Source organism: Nicotiana tabacum, chromosome 14 (genome assembly GCF_000715075.1).
Source record: "Nicotiana tabacum cultivar K326 chromosome 14, ASM71507v2, whole genome shotgun sequence".
Classification (NCBI taxonomy): Eukaryota; Viridiplantae; Streptophyta; class Magnoliopsida; order Solanales; family Solanaceae; genus Nicotiana; species Nicotiana tabacum.
This window is the reverse complement of record NC_134093.1, coordinates 40,722,769-40,740,541: the sequence shown is the minus strand read 5'-3', so window position 1 is coordinate 40,740,541 and position 17,773 is coordinate 40,722,769. Positions and strand designations below refer to the sequence as shown.

General features: G+C 35.7%; 1 protein-coding gene and 3 non-coding genes across 5 annotated transcripts; all 4 read right to left on the bottom strand.

The window, feature by feature from the left end:
* Positions 1–2,055: 2,055 nt before the first annotated feature.
* LOC107776075 (uncharacterized) lies at positions 2,056–10,186 on the bottom strand. Of its 2 annotated transcripts, none has more exons than XR_012698635.1 (11): positions 9,835–10,186; positions 9,045–9,092; positions 8,661–8,837; positions 8,247–8,313; positions 6,490–6,554; positions 5,462–5,540; positions 4,807–4,925; positions 4,645–4,724; positions 3,330–3,399; positions 2,868–2,995; positions 2,056–2,748 (listed from the first exon to the last, which is right to left on the bottom strand). XR_012698635.1 is itself a non-coding variant. In XM_016595890.2 (11 exons), exons 1-11 carry the CDS (start codon positions 10,069–10,071, stop codon positions 2,683–2,685), a joined length of 1,086 nt encoding a protein of 361 aa, XP_016451376.1. In that variant the 5' UTR covers positions 10,072–10,186; the 3' UTR covers positions 2,056–2,682. The 2 variants fall into 2 exon arrangements, 1 of the variants encoding a protein (XP_016451376.1); XM_016595890.2 differs by having other exon boundaries at positions 2,868–2,945.
* On the bottom strand, positions 6,892–6,953 carry LOC142169352 (small nucleolar RNA snoR101). The gene has a single exon (XR_012699059.1). It is a non-coding gene; the product is annotated as a small nucleolar RNA snoR101 (small nucleolar RNA).
* Positions 7,193–7,254, bottom strand: LOC142169354 (small nucleolar RNA snoR101). The gene has a single exon (XR_012699061.1). It is a non-coding gene; the product is annotated as a small nucleolar RNA snoR101 (small nucleolar RNA).
* Positions 7,495–7,556, bottom strand: LOC142169353 (small nucleolar RNA snoR101). The gene has a single exon (XR_012699060.1). It is a non-coding gene; the product is annotated as a small nucleolar RNA snoR101 (small nucleolar RNA).
* Positions 10,187–17,773: the final 7,587 nt, after the last annotated feature.

Genomic DNA, 17,773 nt, shown 5'->3' with positions numbered 1-17,773 from the left:
ATAATACCCTCCATTATACTATTGGGTTATCTATACCCCTACAGTCATACTTTGGGTTCAAATATACCCCTCATTTAAACGGAGGGACGTGTGTTATCGTCTTATTGGCCAATTCTAAATATCTCTTAATTAAGTAAAAAGACTCATTATTTGATACCCGAAAAGTAATTTTCTAAAGCAATTTTTTTTTTGTAAAAACTAAAAAAACTGAATTTATTTTTATTAAAAAATGAAAAAAACGAAAATATTTTTTTTTAAAGTTTTTACAAAAAAACTGAAAAATATTTTCTAAAACAATATTTTTATAAAAACTGGAAAAAAACTGAAAAATAATTTTCTAAAGCAATTAAAAACTAGAAAAAACTGAATTTTTTTAACTAAAAACTTAAAAAGAAATTGTTTTTTTAGTTTTTAAAAAAACATTGCTTTAAAAAATAACTTTTCAATTTTTTTTTTAGTTTTTAGAAAAATAATTGCTTTAGAAATTATTTTTCAGTTTTTTTTAAAGCAATATTTTTCTAAAAACTGGAAAAAAATATTTTCGATTATTTCAGTTTTTACTACAAAAAACTATTTTTGATTTTTTGATTTTTTAGTAAAAAAACATTCATTTTTTTCAGTTTTTACAAAAATATTATTTTAAAAAATATTTTTCAGTTTTTTTAAAGCAGTTTTTTTTGTAAAAACTGGAAAAAAAATATTTTTATTTTTTTTCAGTTTTTAGTAAAAAAAATTGCTTTAGAAAATTACTTTTTGGGTACCAAATAATGGGTCTTTTTAATTAATTAGGAGATATTTAGAATTGGCCAACATGACGATGACACGTGTCCTTCCGTTTAAATGAGAGGTATATTTAAACTCAAAGTATGACAATAGAGGTATAGATAGCTCAATAGTATAACGAGGGGTATTCTCATACCATTTTTGAAAATAGAGGGGTATATTTGGACCTTTGCCGTTATTAGATCATCTTTTCCGGATAAAATTTGTAATACAACTAGGGTATAACTCCATCATTTTGGCTAATTCTTTTATTTGACTAAAAATGATAAAGTTTCAGCTAATTGTTTTAAAATTTTAGCCTAAAAAGTAAAAATACACCGTAAAAATAAATTTTTTATAACATCTAAAAAAAGATCTAAATTTTATAACATAGTTTCAACTTTATTATTTAGGCTAAAAAATATATTTAGCTAAAAATTATGGAGCTCTAAGCAAGTACTTTTATTTACATATTTTGCCCGAAAAAAATTCAGTTAAGATACATAATTGTTGCATCTAAAGAAGAAATAATAAAGAAGTACACAATTACAAGTTCATTATTTTGGCTATACTTTTTTATTTGGTAAAAAATTATGGAGTTGTAGCCAATTGTTTTTACTGATTTGACTCAAAAATAAAAATGCAAAGTTAAAATAAATAGCCATTATATTTAAAGTAAAAATAACAAAAAATACATATTTGGTACTCCATTATTTTAGATATAATATTTTTATTTGGCTAAATTGATGAAGTTCCAGCCAATTTTTTCACTTATTTGGCCCGAAAAGAAAAAACACTTCTAAGAAAATACACTTAGAAGCACTTTTTAAATAATTAGTCAAACACTAATTGCTGCTCAAAAATATTTTTCAAATTAATTAACCAAACACAAATTACTTCTCACCAAAAGGAATTTTTTGAAAAGCACTTCTGAAAAAAAAAAATTCAAAATAAGCTGATATTAGAAGCTTGGCCAAACAGGCTATAAATCTGCACATTAATTTGAAGTTCTAAGCCATTATTGTCATTTTTGTTTAGATTATGAATTATGAAGTAAAAGGCCGCATACAAGATCTATATGCAAAAGTAAGGAAACCTACTACTCAGTTGTTTCAAATATTTTGTCAATGAGTCCGTGGTCTGAACAAAGACATGCCAATAGAAAATTGAGAGAATTTCTAGTGCTTAAAACTACTAGTTTTTTATAATATTAGAACAAGAAAAGCTTAAATAAAGCAACATGCATATGGCCAACCCACCCACTTTACCTTGGGGTTGAGACAGAATTGTTGGTGTTGTCAATGTGACACTTGAAAATTTGCGTTGAATCAAGCCTCCATCATTTTATAAATTACAAGAATTATAGAATGGAAGCTCCCATGAAGTTTATAGAACTAGAGGTACACAATAAAAATAGTTGACCAATCAGCTCAACTTAACCTGAAGATCAATTGACACCCAGTCTACCAAACTCTAAAGTCAACTTTTAAACTCACTTTCACCTAGTTAGTTTTATGTTAAAAAGAGAGTACAAAAAGAGAGAGTAGAAGAAGACTATCAAATGAATACGAACAATGGTCACAAAATTTGAGGGCTCCCCAACTTGATGTACGCAAACAGGGGTTTGAAGTTGGAAGTTTGAGCAGGAATATATTTTTGATTCAGCTGCCATTGGTAGAAAACTTATAGCGGCAGAGTAGCGGAAGAGTACAGCCAAGTGAATTCTCTGAGCAATCAAAACCCACTCATAATCCAACCATCTCGAATCCCCAAATCAGGAGGAACCTCCACCAACTGCCATAAACTCGTGATTTCCTCCTCTTGACAGATTTTTCAATATCTGAGCTTAGAAGAGGTCTCATACAGAAGCTTCTGACATATTATTCTAGGTTCTTGAGGTGGTCGGTAATTTCCAAGGTACTAAATCTTCTGCAAAACACGGTCGACTGGCTCTTGTAAGTACTGGAGAGAAATGAAGATGGCTTCCTGTTTGCAGAAAAGGTCGGAAGTACTATTAGTGGACACCTCACTGGTGGCAAAAGAGTTGCTCTGACTTAGAAACTTGAGACAAACACACACACATTAAAAAAGGCCTGAAGAAGTACCTCTGTCCGAATTGTCCTGCTTCCTTGATGTGGACATGTATTCAAATATAAATCAAATACCTCCTTTGCACTTTTCCCCTGAATGGTGAAAGATCAATTCAATGACAGCTCATCTGCTTCTTCCCTCACTAAACACTTGTAAATCTATTAGAACTCTAGCAGTTAATGTTCTGGAACATCAGAATGATTAAATATTGTCCCTATATGCTCAAAGTTGATCAAACACTAAATAAGAGAACGTGTGCCTTAGGAGATGGTCACAGAAACTACAACTTGCCACAGAAAAATTGCTTCTAATTTCATGGGCAAGACGTGAAAGGTGATCATTTAAAAATAAAGATTCAAACATTAAGAATACCTATATTTGAATAAAGGAATACCTACATACTTCATTTCATTAAATAAAGATTCTAACTTTGGAGACCTAGCATATTCAATTAAATAACTTTCCATAAATAGTACCTTTAGGCTCTTGTCTTCTTCTATACACTCTTCCAACCCCGCAAGTCCACCAAAAGCAATTAGGAGGTGCCTAAAGATTAAGACAAAACAAGACAAAATCCAACTGCATTAACAGATAAATACACAATATTTTGAGCCCAATGCTCACTTCAAGGATAAGCCAGTTCCATGAAAAGGTAGCCCAAAGCCGTCATACGAGAATAAAATTTTCAACGTAATGCAAAATCGTTCAGAAAAGAAAGCAAGAAAAGACTTCTGCACTTCTATTTAATGTTTGATATGAAGATAGAGCAAATATGACCTATTAACAGTTTGAACATTAGGCCGACTAGTTCATGAGGTGAGGATTGTCTAAGCCCATACAAGGAGACAACAACACGTACACTCAAAAAATATGGGACTCTTAACACACACCCCTCTTCTATGCTCAGAAATGGATATCTGGAGCATAGATAACATAACATGAGAGCGCATCATTGGGTAAACCAAGATCTAGGATGATCTGTCTCTGATACCATATTAAGAATATGAAAATTAGACCTAACTGAACCCTAAGAATTAGGTCATGAGATGATAATTGCACAAAACCCTGTAAGAAGACAACAACCCATACCGTATGCTTAGGACTAGACATCTAGAGCGTGGACAACATAACTTGAGAGCATAACATTGAGTAAACCAAGGTCAAGGATGGTATGTCTCTCTCTGTTACCAAATTAAGAATATGGAAATTAGATCTAACTCAACCCTAAGAGTTAGGTCATGAGGTGAATTGCACAAGACCCTATAAGAAGACAACAACCCATACCCTCAAACAACGATGGACAACATGGACAATTAGCCAAGATTCAAGAAACGGGTACCTGTTACAGAGCTCACCAGCTTTTTAAGTTGTGAATTGGTAGCCCAAAAAGGGGGAACATATAAATAGAGAAATGGAAGAGGATAAAGGTTAGGGTTTATAAGCAGAAAATATTTGGGTAGTAGATGTCCTTCAGTCAAATACAACACAATAGCAAGGAATTCAGCCAACAAAAAATGAAAAGACATAAAGAAATAAGAAGCTTTCTCTGCTAACAAGTCCCAAAGGTGGAGATGTTATTTGTCCTCACTTTTCTTTCCCTTGAAGCCTTTGCTGTGAAATGGCTTTCCACATGGTCAGCACGCATTTTATATAGCATTACTCGATAAAGATGAAAAAGAAGTGCTTTCCAAAATCATTCAGCCTAGGAACATATTAAGCTACAAGTATTACAAGACAAGAAAGATGGCTACCCACACACAAAAATTTCGCCACCAACTGTAGACAATATACCTGAATGATGGGAGAATAAGATCCGAGGACTTCATAACAAGACCATGCTCTGAGGTACCAATCAAGTGATCATACCCTCCCTAATCAAACAAGAGGTGTTACACATTTATCATCTATACATTGCTTCTGAAGCAGGGGTTGAGCACACTAAACCACAAATACCTCGTATGGGCAATTCTTAAATACCGAACTGATGTTTGGAGCATATCGTACTTTATATCCCCAATACATCCCTGCATCTTCCCTAGGTGTTGAAGAAGAGACGACCTGATGCGGTATGTCTGAGAATTGAAATTCGGAATTGTGAACTCAAGTAGCCAACAACAATATTAATTGAATAGAGCAGTTCCAGTGGCAGTACTTCAGGTTTGCAGACAGTTTTCTGGAAGCATTTGCTTCCTTGGTTGTTTTACTAAAACATCATGTAAGCAAGTTCGATAAGTTTGAGAAATTAGGAATGTTTTAACGTTACAGCGCATTGTGCCGGGGTTAGCTACAAACTATATTGAAGTCTACAAACATCAACAAGGTTTGCAAAGATGCCCTCTCAAAACCACCACATACATGTTGGAAAAAGAGAGAAATATATCCAAATTAAAAGAGGGGGGGGGGGGGGCAGCAAACTTGTCTGCAGAAAAGATTCCAACAATGAAAAGATTCCAACAATTTTATTCAATCAGATTACTTCATCAACACCTCCTGAGTAGCCATAACAGTGTTAAAATTGGAAATTAATGTAACGGTCAAATAAGCACAACAAATATTGAAAGGAAAGCAAGATATACAGCCATGTAAGTCGTATAGTTCTGGTACAGACCTGCATTCAAGTTTCTCTCTGTTCCCATGGACACTGTCACCCTTTTTCCTGGGTCAATGACTTGATCAATTGCGACAGGCTGCGTAAAACTAGCAATATAAACTGATGGCCAACACAAAAAAACCAAAAAATTTAATAAAAAATGCCAACACTGTGATTTCTTGTTCCGGGATGCAGCAATAGTAATTTATTTGAAGACAAGGGGGGAAATAAAATCCCAAACATCCTATTAATGACAAATAGAACTTTTGCTTTTCAAGCAGCCACACCATTGGAAAACAAGGGGTAAAGGAAGCAATGGCAAAGCACTGCATACAAAGGCCCCGATTCGGTCATTCAGCGTTCCAACCTCATGATTGAACATCAAGCCAAATAATCCTCATAGAATGAAAAAAATCTACACTCAGCTTCACAGTCCTCAAAGTCTGATAAAGAATCTACACTTAGCTTCACATTAAACTGGTGACCAAATCCACATAGGTACTCCATCTCCATGTATCCTATTCTTTCTGACCAACTTCATATTTTGAAGAAAAAAAGGACCCTAGGAAATGGCAAAGTTCTAGCTTTTGAAAGCAAATAAAGATCAATAAATCAAAAAAGAATAACAACATTGCCTAATTTACATACAGCTTCTATGTGGTTTTTTTCTCATAGCCCATATTTAATACCATTTTACCAATATCTTGAAACCACATTCCAGGTTAAGTTGTTCTCCTTCATATCTAAGCCCATCTTAACAATATTTCATCAAAACAATGATAACTGTAACAGTCAATCTGAAGAATATGAAATAGAAATGAGATATGAGAGTAGCTCCAATTGTATTACTGTTACAAACTCTGCTAGTGAGTAGATTCTTCTTTCATTTGCATACGTACGCTTCTTAACATTCAAAGTGAATCTGCCTATCAGCTACAGAAACGGTATGAGTCATGATGACAACAGCTACACTACAAGGAAAAAAGTAGCAACCACATGCCTGTACACAAAGTAAGACAACACGTCGAAATTGCAGCATGAAGTACCTTGCTAAGCCCGATGTCAACAAGTGTGCTTCCAGATTTTAAATTTCGATCCTTCAATGTGACACCTAGAAACAGAAAAAGATGTCTCGGGGTGTTACCTATCCAGCAAGTGTGTCAAGATGATATTTAGATCACAACACAACACGATAAACAAAAGGGATAACCAGATCACAAAAGTACTTGAGAAATTATTCTGAAGAGATGTTACAAGGAGAAGAAAGAAATTTACTTGATAGATAGGGAAAATTAGGTAATTTAAACATCTAATGTAAGATTCGTATTGAGTCAAAATAGGCCCCTTAGTTTTTCTATTTACTATATTTCCATCTAGAACTTTATATGTCAATTAAATAGGTACAAAAGTCTTTTTTCTTTAATCAAGACAGATAGGTGCAAAGTTATAGCATCAGTAAACCGAATTTTTCAACAGAACTTACCTGAAGTTCAGCGATCAAGTGTAAGCCATCATATGCATCAAACTTTGCACCATATCCCATTTACCATATATTTGAAAACAAAGAAGAAACATGTTTGCTTTGACAACCAAACAGGCCCTTAAATTTTGATAATCTTCTAGAATTTTTGTATTTCAAATCTTGTTTTTAGGTAGCTATACACAATAGCTATGCCTAGATCCATAACTAGATAACTATTTTTTGGTCAAAATACATCAACTAAAGACAATAGATAGGTGCAAAGTTATAGCATCAGTAAAGTGGACTTTGCAACAGGACCTACCTGAAGTTCAGCGATCAAGTGTAAGCCATCATATGCACCAAACTTTGCACCATAATCCATTTATCATATCTTTGAAAACTGACCAGGAACATGATTGGTTTGAAAACAAAACAGACCATTACATTATATAGTCTTCTAGAATTTTTATATTCCAACTCTTGTACTTAGGTAACGATACGCAACAAAAATTGTGCCTCAATGCCAAACAGAATAACTATTTTTGGTCAAAATATATTAGCTAAAGACAATAGATAGGTGCAAAGTTGTAGCATCAGTAAAGTGAATTTTTCAACAGGACCTACCTGAAGTTCAGAGATCAAGTGTAAGCCATCATATGCAACAAACTTTGCACCATCACACCATATATCATTTATAAATAGAGATATAGATATTTTTTAATTATACACCTACACCATATAGACTGTTCAAGCGGCCAGAATCCTTATCCACCAATAACCCCATCAAATGCCAATGCAATAGACAGAGACAAGTGCATGCACACAGCCATGCACACGTAATTAATTACATATATGCCAAAGAAAAGGCCATCATTTTTGTGTATGATCACACTGTTCATCACTTTCATGTATGATCGTACTATTGGGGAGAGCAACTTAAAAATTAAAAAAAAAAAAACTTATATCAAATACCATCTCAATCACACCCTTGCTGATCCAAGGGGCCAAAACTATGTGTGCCAGACCTCCCCAATGGAGGATACTGGGAAATGGAAATCAAGATAGTCTGAGCTTTTATATGGAGAGCAACATTTACATATAAGATTTATTTTGCTATTCTCTTCTAAAAATCAACATTTCGAAGTTGTTGCAAGATATGGAATTGAGAATGTGCTTGTAAGCATAATATTGAAACACATTCATTATACGAGAGTTTAGCAAGGAAGAAAATTAACAATTAATAAGTGACTGAGCGCAAGGTCCTTTTAGTTCTTTGATCTTCTGCTAGTGTGCAAGTCGTAACAAACATGCAAATGATAGGAGTATTCTTTAGGATGCTACCTTCTCGATAGGGAGCCCATTCATGCTTCCGCAAATGGTGTGGGGCATCAAGTGGCGGCAATGAACCCTGAATACAAATAGTGAATTTAAGATTAAGAATCACGAAATTGATTCAATTTAAGCCTGTTTGGTTTGGACATTTCATTGCACTTAATTAGTAAACCTCATCAAAATTGTATTATTTTTAAATCATTAAAATAGTAGTGTCAATCACAACTTTTGTTCGCTCACCATACAAAAAGTAAATATATCAAAATCAATTCTCAAAGCTAATAATAGCACCATCTAGTACTGAATTATATTTATTCAATTACACAATAGTAATTTATTTAAATAATAAAACTAGTTTTCATAATTCAAGCAAACCACACTATTTTTAACATTTTTCTTATAATTTCAAGAGGCGATCCTCACCACAAATCTTAGATTGTTATGCATAGGGAAAAGACTCTTCCGAAGATATTGAGGTGTCTCCATATACTTCAAAATCCTTAGAAGAAATGCAGCACCACTTTCATCATCATGTGACTCGTCCTCCATAGTTGGATCTGAACCGTCCACAGAACTGCCTTTGTTGTCAAATACAACAACCTGTTCAAGAAAAAACCTTACAACTCATTTCAGCACTCAAAGTTGCAAGTTATTTCACTTTTTAACCACACGTAACCCTGTTAGAGATTTTGTATTGTATGCATATGTTCAAACATATAGACATGACGTCCACATACTGAAAGCGATACCAATTCTCTCAACAAAATCTACACATGATCAAATCAATAACTTGCCAAATATGAGCACCTCATCTATCCGAAAAATGGTGGAAGCACGAGCAATCTGGCCGGCCAACTGCCCATATAAGATAGAAAAATAACAAATAATTAGAAGATAAGTAACAGAATTAAAAACTACTAGAACACTTGGATGGTAAACCGTAAACACTTCATAAGTTGCATAAAAAATCAAGTATTGTATGCATTTATCACTTCCAACTTTTTGTTTCCTCTCAAACATTATTTCATCTAACTCCATCCCTACGAGCTTCGCATTGCCAGTGCCAAACCCTGATAAAGGAGGTGGGATGCAGTACCAAAACTAGTAGTATTAGTTGATAACCAATGTGTAGGGACGTTTTCTAGGCACACACAACAAGAGGCAAAGCAATGATTTTAACTTGATAGGCTAGGCCTTTAAGATTCTTAGCACTGAACTCATTTATCTTCAAAATTATGGGTTTAAATCTAACAATAATTAAATTTAAGTGGGGTTTCACATATATATTTTGCTCCACGTACAAAAATACTAGGTTCATACCAAAGGGCTAGTTACGCCCCTGCTAACACAACAACCGAAACCGGTCCATATGGAATGGAGTAGCTGCTAATTAAGTTAAATCCACATAGACATATTCTAATAAACACACGCTTGACACTAAATTGGGTATGAAACCGGTTCAAATGTAGTATAGTGGATAATTATGATTTATACAACGGAGCATAACTAGTTTGAGATTGAGGCATAGTCGTTCATTTTCTTATGTAAAAGAAACTCGATGAGAAAGAGAAGATTATAATGAAGATTAGGAAGTTACCCGTGTGGCGAGTTCGAGTGATTGAGTGTTGTCAATGATAGAGCCAGGTAATGCTATGGAAACTGTGGTTATTTCTTTCTTAAACACGCTTTCTTTCGATTTCTTCTTCTTTTTCTTCCTCTGCTCCTCCAGCGAACCCCCATTCGCGAGCTGGGCATCATTTTGCTCTTTGATGTTTTCTGTATTTAGAGGTTCCGATTCAGCTTCTCGTTCGGCTCTCTTCTTCTTCTTCCCCATTTCTGCTGCACTCGCGATTTAGGAGAGGGTTTAGGGTTTTAGGTGAACGACTGCTATTTATTTTGCACTGTCTGCTTTCACAATTTCTCCGACTCAATACTTATTAATAACCTAAAACACGCCTAAACTAAAACCATGTACTATATTCATAATAAAATCGCTCGTGCTTACGTGGCAATAACTTGTGTAATAAATGGCGTGTCTAACACCTAATTAGCCCTTCTTTTTCAAATTTTATATTTCTTTTTATTTTCTTCTCTTTTCTCTATATCCATTCCTCATTTTTTTTTTACCTCTTTCACCATTTTTCACCTTACTTCTCCATTTCATCATTTGAATCCATCTGAAGTTCTCTCTTGTTATTTTTTGATTTTATTTCTTATCTTTCTCGTTTTATCCGTCCTTCATTTCTAAACTAAAATTATTTAAAAGCAGGAACACATTTTCAAGTATTTGTTGAGCTTGAGGTTTAATGTCTTTCAAGAAATTAGGCAATAAAGAAATATGACCTGTGTGTAGCTATCTTCATTGATAATTTAGGTATCTCCTTTCAACAATTTTTAGAATTTAGGTCTATCAAAATCATAATCTTCTATATCGATTTAGGAGCAGAAATCCTATTTTTTATCCCGATTTGAACAGAAGCAATAATAGACAAAGCAATCGAGGTTAGAACTAAGATTAATAGAGAAAATCGCTACTGAGAGATTAGTGTAACCATTCTCCGGTGAGAGCAAAGTCTCTGATGAGAACAAAGAGAAAATAAGTTTTTTACAATTGACCAAATAGTTTTAACCATGACCCCCTTTTTATTTTTACCATATATTTTTTTACAATGATATAATAAAGAGTATTAAAATTTTAATTAAGTCTATTTTTTAGATTAAAATAAACAAATATTCGCGTAGATTGCCACGTGGCAGATTTTAAAAATAATTTGGAGAGTGTATTATATGCACTAGTAAGAATGCGACGAGGGAGTTTTATTATGAAGGGTGATATAGTTCAGGGAGGTTTCGGGGACATGTGATAGTTTAGATAGGCAACTGACAAGGGTTGTATAGTTTAGGTGGGTTTTAGGGTATTGGCTCTTCTTTTTATGTTGGAATGTCTACTTTTACAATCATTTTTTCTTTTTAAAATATTTAGGACTATTTTGTTTCAAATACATATGTCACGACCCCAATTTCCCTCCGTAGAATGTTGTGATAGTACATAGTCTCTAAGACTAGGTAAGCCTAACACTTACTGAATTAAATGGCAGAATTTAATCAAAATAACTATTAAACATAAACCATATATTTTTATATAAAGCCAACAATTCCAAGATGATACAATATCCCAAAATCGGTAGTACAAGTCATAAGCTCTACTGAGTTTCCTAGAAAATTTCTAAGTACAACTGATAAACGGTGGAAAACGCATATTTTTGGGTGTACTTTTATCTTATAACTTGTGTTAATGCAGGAGATTACATGATTTTTTGTAGTAATTATGCTCATTACGTGCATTCTTATGCGTATGAGCAAGTTGGACGAAAGGTGAGCAAAAGAAGTTGATTCGAGACCAAAAAACAAAAGAACTTTGCTCGTTCACTCTCGCGTGCACACGAGAGAGTGAATGAGCTAGTTGAGGAAAGCTTGAAAATAAGAGTGAACTAAGCTAAAAGGGTGTGGAAGTGCACACGAGAATGGGGAAGAAAAGAAAAAAGAGAAGTACTTCGCTCGTTTACTCTCACGTGCGCACGAGAGAGTGAACGAGCTAACCTGAAACGTCTGTTCCAAAGTTGGCTTGTATTATTTCTCCCTATGCTAACCCTATCCCATATAAATAGTCGCTAAACTCACTTTTTGAGGGGATTCGAACAAAAGGAGGCAAGAACACAAAAATAGTAAGGCGGAGAATTCGTCTATGAGTTTTTCACTTTCTTCTTCATATTTCCATTGTTGGTTATGACTTTTTATATTGTAATCTTGCATAATATTATGAGTAGCTAAACTCGTCATCTAGGGTTTGATGGAACCAATTGTTGAATGAATTCTTGATTGCTTATTGGTATAATTGAGTTGTTTTACTCTTTAATTTTTCAACTACGTGCTTGTTGTGGTTAATTGAAGGGCCCTTGATTAATCGTGTCTAGTTATATTGTGTTGCTTGAGAGAAAATACTTGATTAGATTGTTGTTGAACAATTCCACTTTCGAGTAAGTTTAGAGATTAATTACTTGGATTTAAAAGCGGGATTAGAGATAACAAAGCTTTGGTGTGATCTTTATGAGTTGTAGAAATTATCAGCTAGAGTAATTCGAGAGAATACTTCTACTAAATTTATCGTAATTGATCGCAAGATAGTTGCGATAAACAAGAACTCATCACCTTTAGAGAGTGGCATAACGAGATTATAGCTAACATGTTAGGAATTAATTCGGCAATTGGGGAAATCATACACCCTAGACCTTTTTATCCTTGATTTAACCTCATTCTTGCTAGTTGATAATTTTTATTGCCATTTTTTTCTTAGTTAAGTAGTTTTAGTTAATTCATAACTTAATTCTTGAACTCTGAAAATTGATTGAGCTTATTATTAGCAATACTAAAAAGTTGTAGAAAATAGGTTAGTTCTATGTGGGATTCGACTTCGGACTCTTGAACCAGATTATTTTTGCAGCAACCGCTTAGTCCTTTTTATAAGGTATAGTTGGGCGTGATCAAATTTTAGCATCGTTGCTGGGGAACTAATGGTGTTATTTATTACAACTTGAAAGAATTGCCAGGATTTTTAGTTAAGATCAATTTTCCGTGGTGCTAAAAATATTTCTATTGAAATTCTCATGTTTGAATTCTTCTGTGCCTCAGGTGCATGCCTAGAAGCTCCTTGAGAACTGGTGAACTATTTGAAGGTCTCTTAGATCCCAAGAAAGTATTCAGGACATTGAATCGGGCTAACAAGAAGGGCAACAGCTAAAACAGAACGAAGAAATCGAAATTAAAATGGGCGATGTTGAGAACATCAACGGGAACAATAGAAATAATCAAGTTGACCCAAACATCAGAGTGGTTGCACCCCTTGTGCTGGAGGCTGCTCTATATGATTGGGTGTAACCAATAGCTGACAATCTGGCAACTGCAATTGCAGTCCCTCAGATACAAGCAGAAAATTTTCAAATTACAAATAACATGTTGCACTTGCTGCAGAACAAAGGGTTGCTCTCCGGGTCTTACACCGAAGACCCACATCAATATCTGAAGAATTTTCTATCAATTTGTGTCACTCAACGACAGCCGGGTGTGACACCCAAAGCAATCAGACTGTTACTGTTTCCTGTAATGACCCGACAGTTTGATTCCTTGAGTAGCCTCACTTTATGCATTATGAATTGTATGTGTGGTCGAAATTAAATTTCGAAAAGTTCAGAGTTATTTCGGAAGGAAAATTCTCAATTCGGAAGCTTTAAGTTGGAAGAGTTGACTAAGGTTTGACTTTTGAGTAAACGACCTCAGAATCGAGATTTGAAGGTTCCAATATGTTCGTATGATGATTTCAGACTTGAGCATATATTCGGGTTGAGTATCGAGTGGTCCGTGAGCATTTCAGCACTTAATATGGAAAGTTAGCATTTTGAAGGTTTTAGAATTTCATAAGTTTAGTTTGAAATGGACTTTGGTGTTATCAATATCCGTTTGGGGTTTCGAGCCTTGGAATAGTTTCATATCGTGATTTGTGACTTGTGTGTAAAGTTTGGCGTCATTCCGGGATGTTTAAGTATGAATTGGACACGTTCGTCGAAGTTTGAATGTTTGAAAGTTTGGAATTTTTCCTAAGTTTGACCATGGTTTGACTCTAAGGCTATCGAGTTCAAATTTTGGGTTAGTGACTTAGAATAGGTTAGTTTCGTCATTTGGAACTTACCTGCAAAATTTGGTGTCATTCATAGTTGATTTGATATGGTTCAGATGATTGGTTGCAAATCTAGAAGTTCTTGAAGTTCATCGTAATTTTTATGCGTTTTGAAGTCCGATTCGTGATTCTAGAGGTTATTTTGGTATTTTGATCGTGCGAGCAAGTTCGCGTTATATTTTTAAACTTGTGTGGATGTTTGGTTTGGAGCCCCGAGGGCTCGAATGAGTTTTGCGTTCCGGATGAGTTGGTAGAGGTTCAGCTGGTTCTAGTGCACTGTTCTCGCATTTGCGAGATCATTCTCGCTTTTGAGAAGATGGGCTGGGGCAGGGGAGTTCGCATTTGCGAAAAAATTATCACTTTTGCGAAGTCACTGAACTCGCATTTGCGAGACTTTGGTCACATTTGCGACGCAGACAGTGTTGGTCGGGCTTCGCATTTGCGATGCTAATTTCGTATTTGCGAGCCTCTTGTAGCAAATGCGATATCTGAGGCTGTTATTAAGACTTCATTTCGGGACTTAGCCCATACCTCTCACATTTTCATTTGGTTGGGCGATTTTTAGAGCTCTTGGAGGCAAGATTTTCATCATCTATTGCAAGGTAAGTAATTCCCACATATTGTAAGTTAATTACATGGATTCTATAAGGATTTAACATAGAAAATGTGGCATTTTTGAAGAAAAACCTAGAAATCGTATTTTTTTTTATTTTGACCACAAAATTTGACATGGAATTAGGAATAAATTATATATTTGAGTTCGTGGTGTTATGGGTGATGTTTATCTTTGAAATTTTTCAGAATTCGGGCACATGGGCCCGAGGGTTGACTTTTCAAACGGAGTTACGAATTGTTATAAATTGATTAATTATGAGTATTATAGTATATTTTTATTGGTTTGCATGGTGTTTGACCAGTTTCGGATCGATGGGCATCGGTTTGAGATGCTAGAGAGGCGTTGGAGTCGGTTATAGAACTTCAGAGTGAGGTAAGTCTCATGTCTAACCTTGTGAGGGGGGAATTTACCCCGTAGGTGTTATTCTTGTTATATGCTACATGTTATGGGAGCTGCGTACGTATGAGGTGACGAATGTACGTGTGTATGCTAGAATTCCTAGTTATGTCCCGGTAGGCTTAGGTTCACGCCATGCTTTAATTGTACTATTTGAGTTATCCTTGCTTGTTTAATTCCTTTATTTCGCGTTACGACCTAAGACTAGGCTTACGTAGAGTGATGGACTCATAGAGGTTTGACGAGCTACTTGATTAGCTGCGGAATAATTGTGCTTTCCCCTACGAAGTTCTCCCGTGTTGTGCGTTTTCATCAAAAAGCTTCTTTTAATTTCATAACTCACACATATATTCGTGAGTGGGGTCAAGGACCCGTTAAAGCTTCTTTATTCTAATAGGATCGGGCCGTTCGCCTTGGCAGGATTATGTACCATATTCTAATGGGATCGGACCGTTCGCCTCGGCAGGATTATGTACCACATTCTTATGGGATCGGGTCCTTTGCCTCGGCAATATCATATTCTTATGGGATCGGGGCGTTCGCCTCAGCAGTGTCATATTCTTATGGGATCGGGTCATTCACATCAGTAGTATTATGTATATATTCTTATGGGATCGGGCCGTTCGCCTTGACAATATCATATTCTTATGGGATCGGGTCGTTCGCCTCGGCAACTTCATGAAACACTCTTATGGGATCGGGTTGTTCGTCTCGGCAGAATCGTGCGTAATATTTGACAAGAAGCTAGTGTATCCATGAGTTTTCCTAATTTGAATTGTGACGACCTATCTGGTGGGGACTGTTTTATATATATACTCCGGTTGAGGAGGTAACCGATAAATGGAGAGCTTGAGTTTACTGTTCAGAGGAGGATCGTACCACGTACCTATACTTGTTTACACTCTTTATTTACCATGTCTCATACTTGTTTACTTTCTATTGTACCTGATTTATTGGACCACTAGTAAGTGTCGACGTCGACTCCTCATCACTACTTCTTCGAGGGTAGGCTAGATACTTTCTAGGTACGCATTGATTTACGTACTCATGCTACATTTCTGCACTTATTGTGCAGGCATATATATTCCTGGTGGTCTTTTGGCACAAAGGCACAGCTATTGCAGGGACTTTACGGTGAGCTACATCCCATATTACGATCCGCAACATACAGAGTCTCCATCAAAATTATTTACATTTTTTCTTTCTAACTTGTATTCCAAACAGATGTTGTATTATTATTGTACCTTCTAGTATATGCTCATGCACTTGTGACACTGGGTTTTGGGGGTGTTCCAGAATTTATTTATGGATTGTTTACATTGTTACACTTTTACTCACTATTTCAATTAAATTGTACGTAACTATGATTTATTTTAATGCACTTACCTCTCTACAGATGGCGAATCAGTATGGACCCAGGGAAGTCAGTTTATTTCATGATGGATGTAACTATAACAATGACGTTGGAGGAGGTCAATATGAAGTTACACAGGTGGGCTATCTCCTGTGAGCAGGTTAACACTTGTGTGGTTTTGATGAAGTCCCTACATAGACTTCTACTTTCTGCCCAACATGGGATGAACATACTGCGAGGTGAGCTTGTATCGCTTGAAGAAAGTGGTATGACGATTAGGAGGTCGAGTGTATGATTGTGGCAGATAATTCAAAATGTGTTATGATTAGTCCAACAAGAACTTATGAGAAGTTTGGTTGAGCAACGGTGTGGGGGCATGGTAACCAGGAAGAAGAGGTCGTCGCAGGGTCTGGATCTACGTGGTTGTAGCGTAAAGCTAAGTAGGGGAGCCCACCATCTACAATTGAGTCATGTGGTCATGTGCATGTGTAATTCTGGTTATCGGTGCATTGGTAGTTATTTATGACCAAGAGGACGAGGAATTTTGGACAAGGATGTTTGATGTATATGTGTTACATTTTGCCTTATTTATTCGTGTGCGAGTACTAGGGATGACTCAGAAGTTATGCTTCTGTGGATGTGATGGGCAAGGAAAAGGATTCATCCGGTTGCTTCATGGGAGTGCTCATGTTCTAACGGAGCACTAGTTATTTGGTTAAATAATCGAGATTGGATTAGAGTGGGCGACTCTCAATAATGGTCTTAGTGGATTCAAGATTTAAGGTGTGGTGCTTAAGGATTTTTGGGTTCGTTATGTGGCTGAAGACTGGGTTTTGCAGCAGAGTGTGAAAGGTACTTGGAATATTCTATGTTATCATCGGGTCTGCGGTGCAGTGTTAGAGAAGTGGGAGAAACAACTTCAAATTCACAGAAGATCTAATCAGCGCATGTACATCAGTTGGAGATACTATGGAGGGTATGAAATGGCTTGTGGGTATGAAAACAACAAAGTCTCACGATTTGTGTCACTCAGGATGAGTGTTGATTGGGATCCGTTATATGATTGAATAGGGGTATTTATTCTGAAGGCAAGTCAAGGAGAAACCGAAAGAAGGTGAGTCGGCCTAGTGGTGGTTTGGATCGGCATGGTTAAGGAAATGGTCGGTTTCTTCAGTGTGGTAAGACTATACAGGTGATTTGTGGTTGTATGTGCGGGATTGGCAACCTTCGCGATTTGATTGATTTAGAGGTATTTGATTCTGATGGTTCTGTTATGTATAAATGGATTCTAGAAGAGTTATGGCAGTTTAGACTACAACTTGAGGTTTGATTTTCTGCGATTATGGGAATTTGGTTGCGTGTTGCAGTTGTTCTTCTGAAATAAGTGGAGTGAAAGGGGGTTCTAGCTGATGAAGTGTTTATTCTACTTGTGGTTCAGG

Bases quoted from the DNA above. Each gene is read 5' to 3' on its own strand.
- LOC107776075 (XM_016595890.2), bottom strand. From the start codon at position 10,071: ATGGGGAAGAAGAAGAAGAGAGCCGAACGAGAAGCTGAATCGGAACCT. The intron at 6,555-8,246 runs GTAGCATCCTAA...TTCTGTTTCTAG, and splicing joins ATGGGCTCCCTATCGAGAAG to GTGTCACATTGAAGGATCGA. The intron at 5,541-6,489 runs GTACTTCATGCT...AGTTTTACGCAG, and splicing joins TTGACATCGGGCTTAGCAAG to CCTGTCGCAATTGATCAAGT.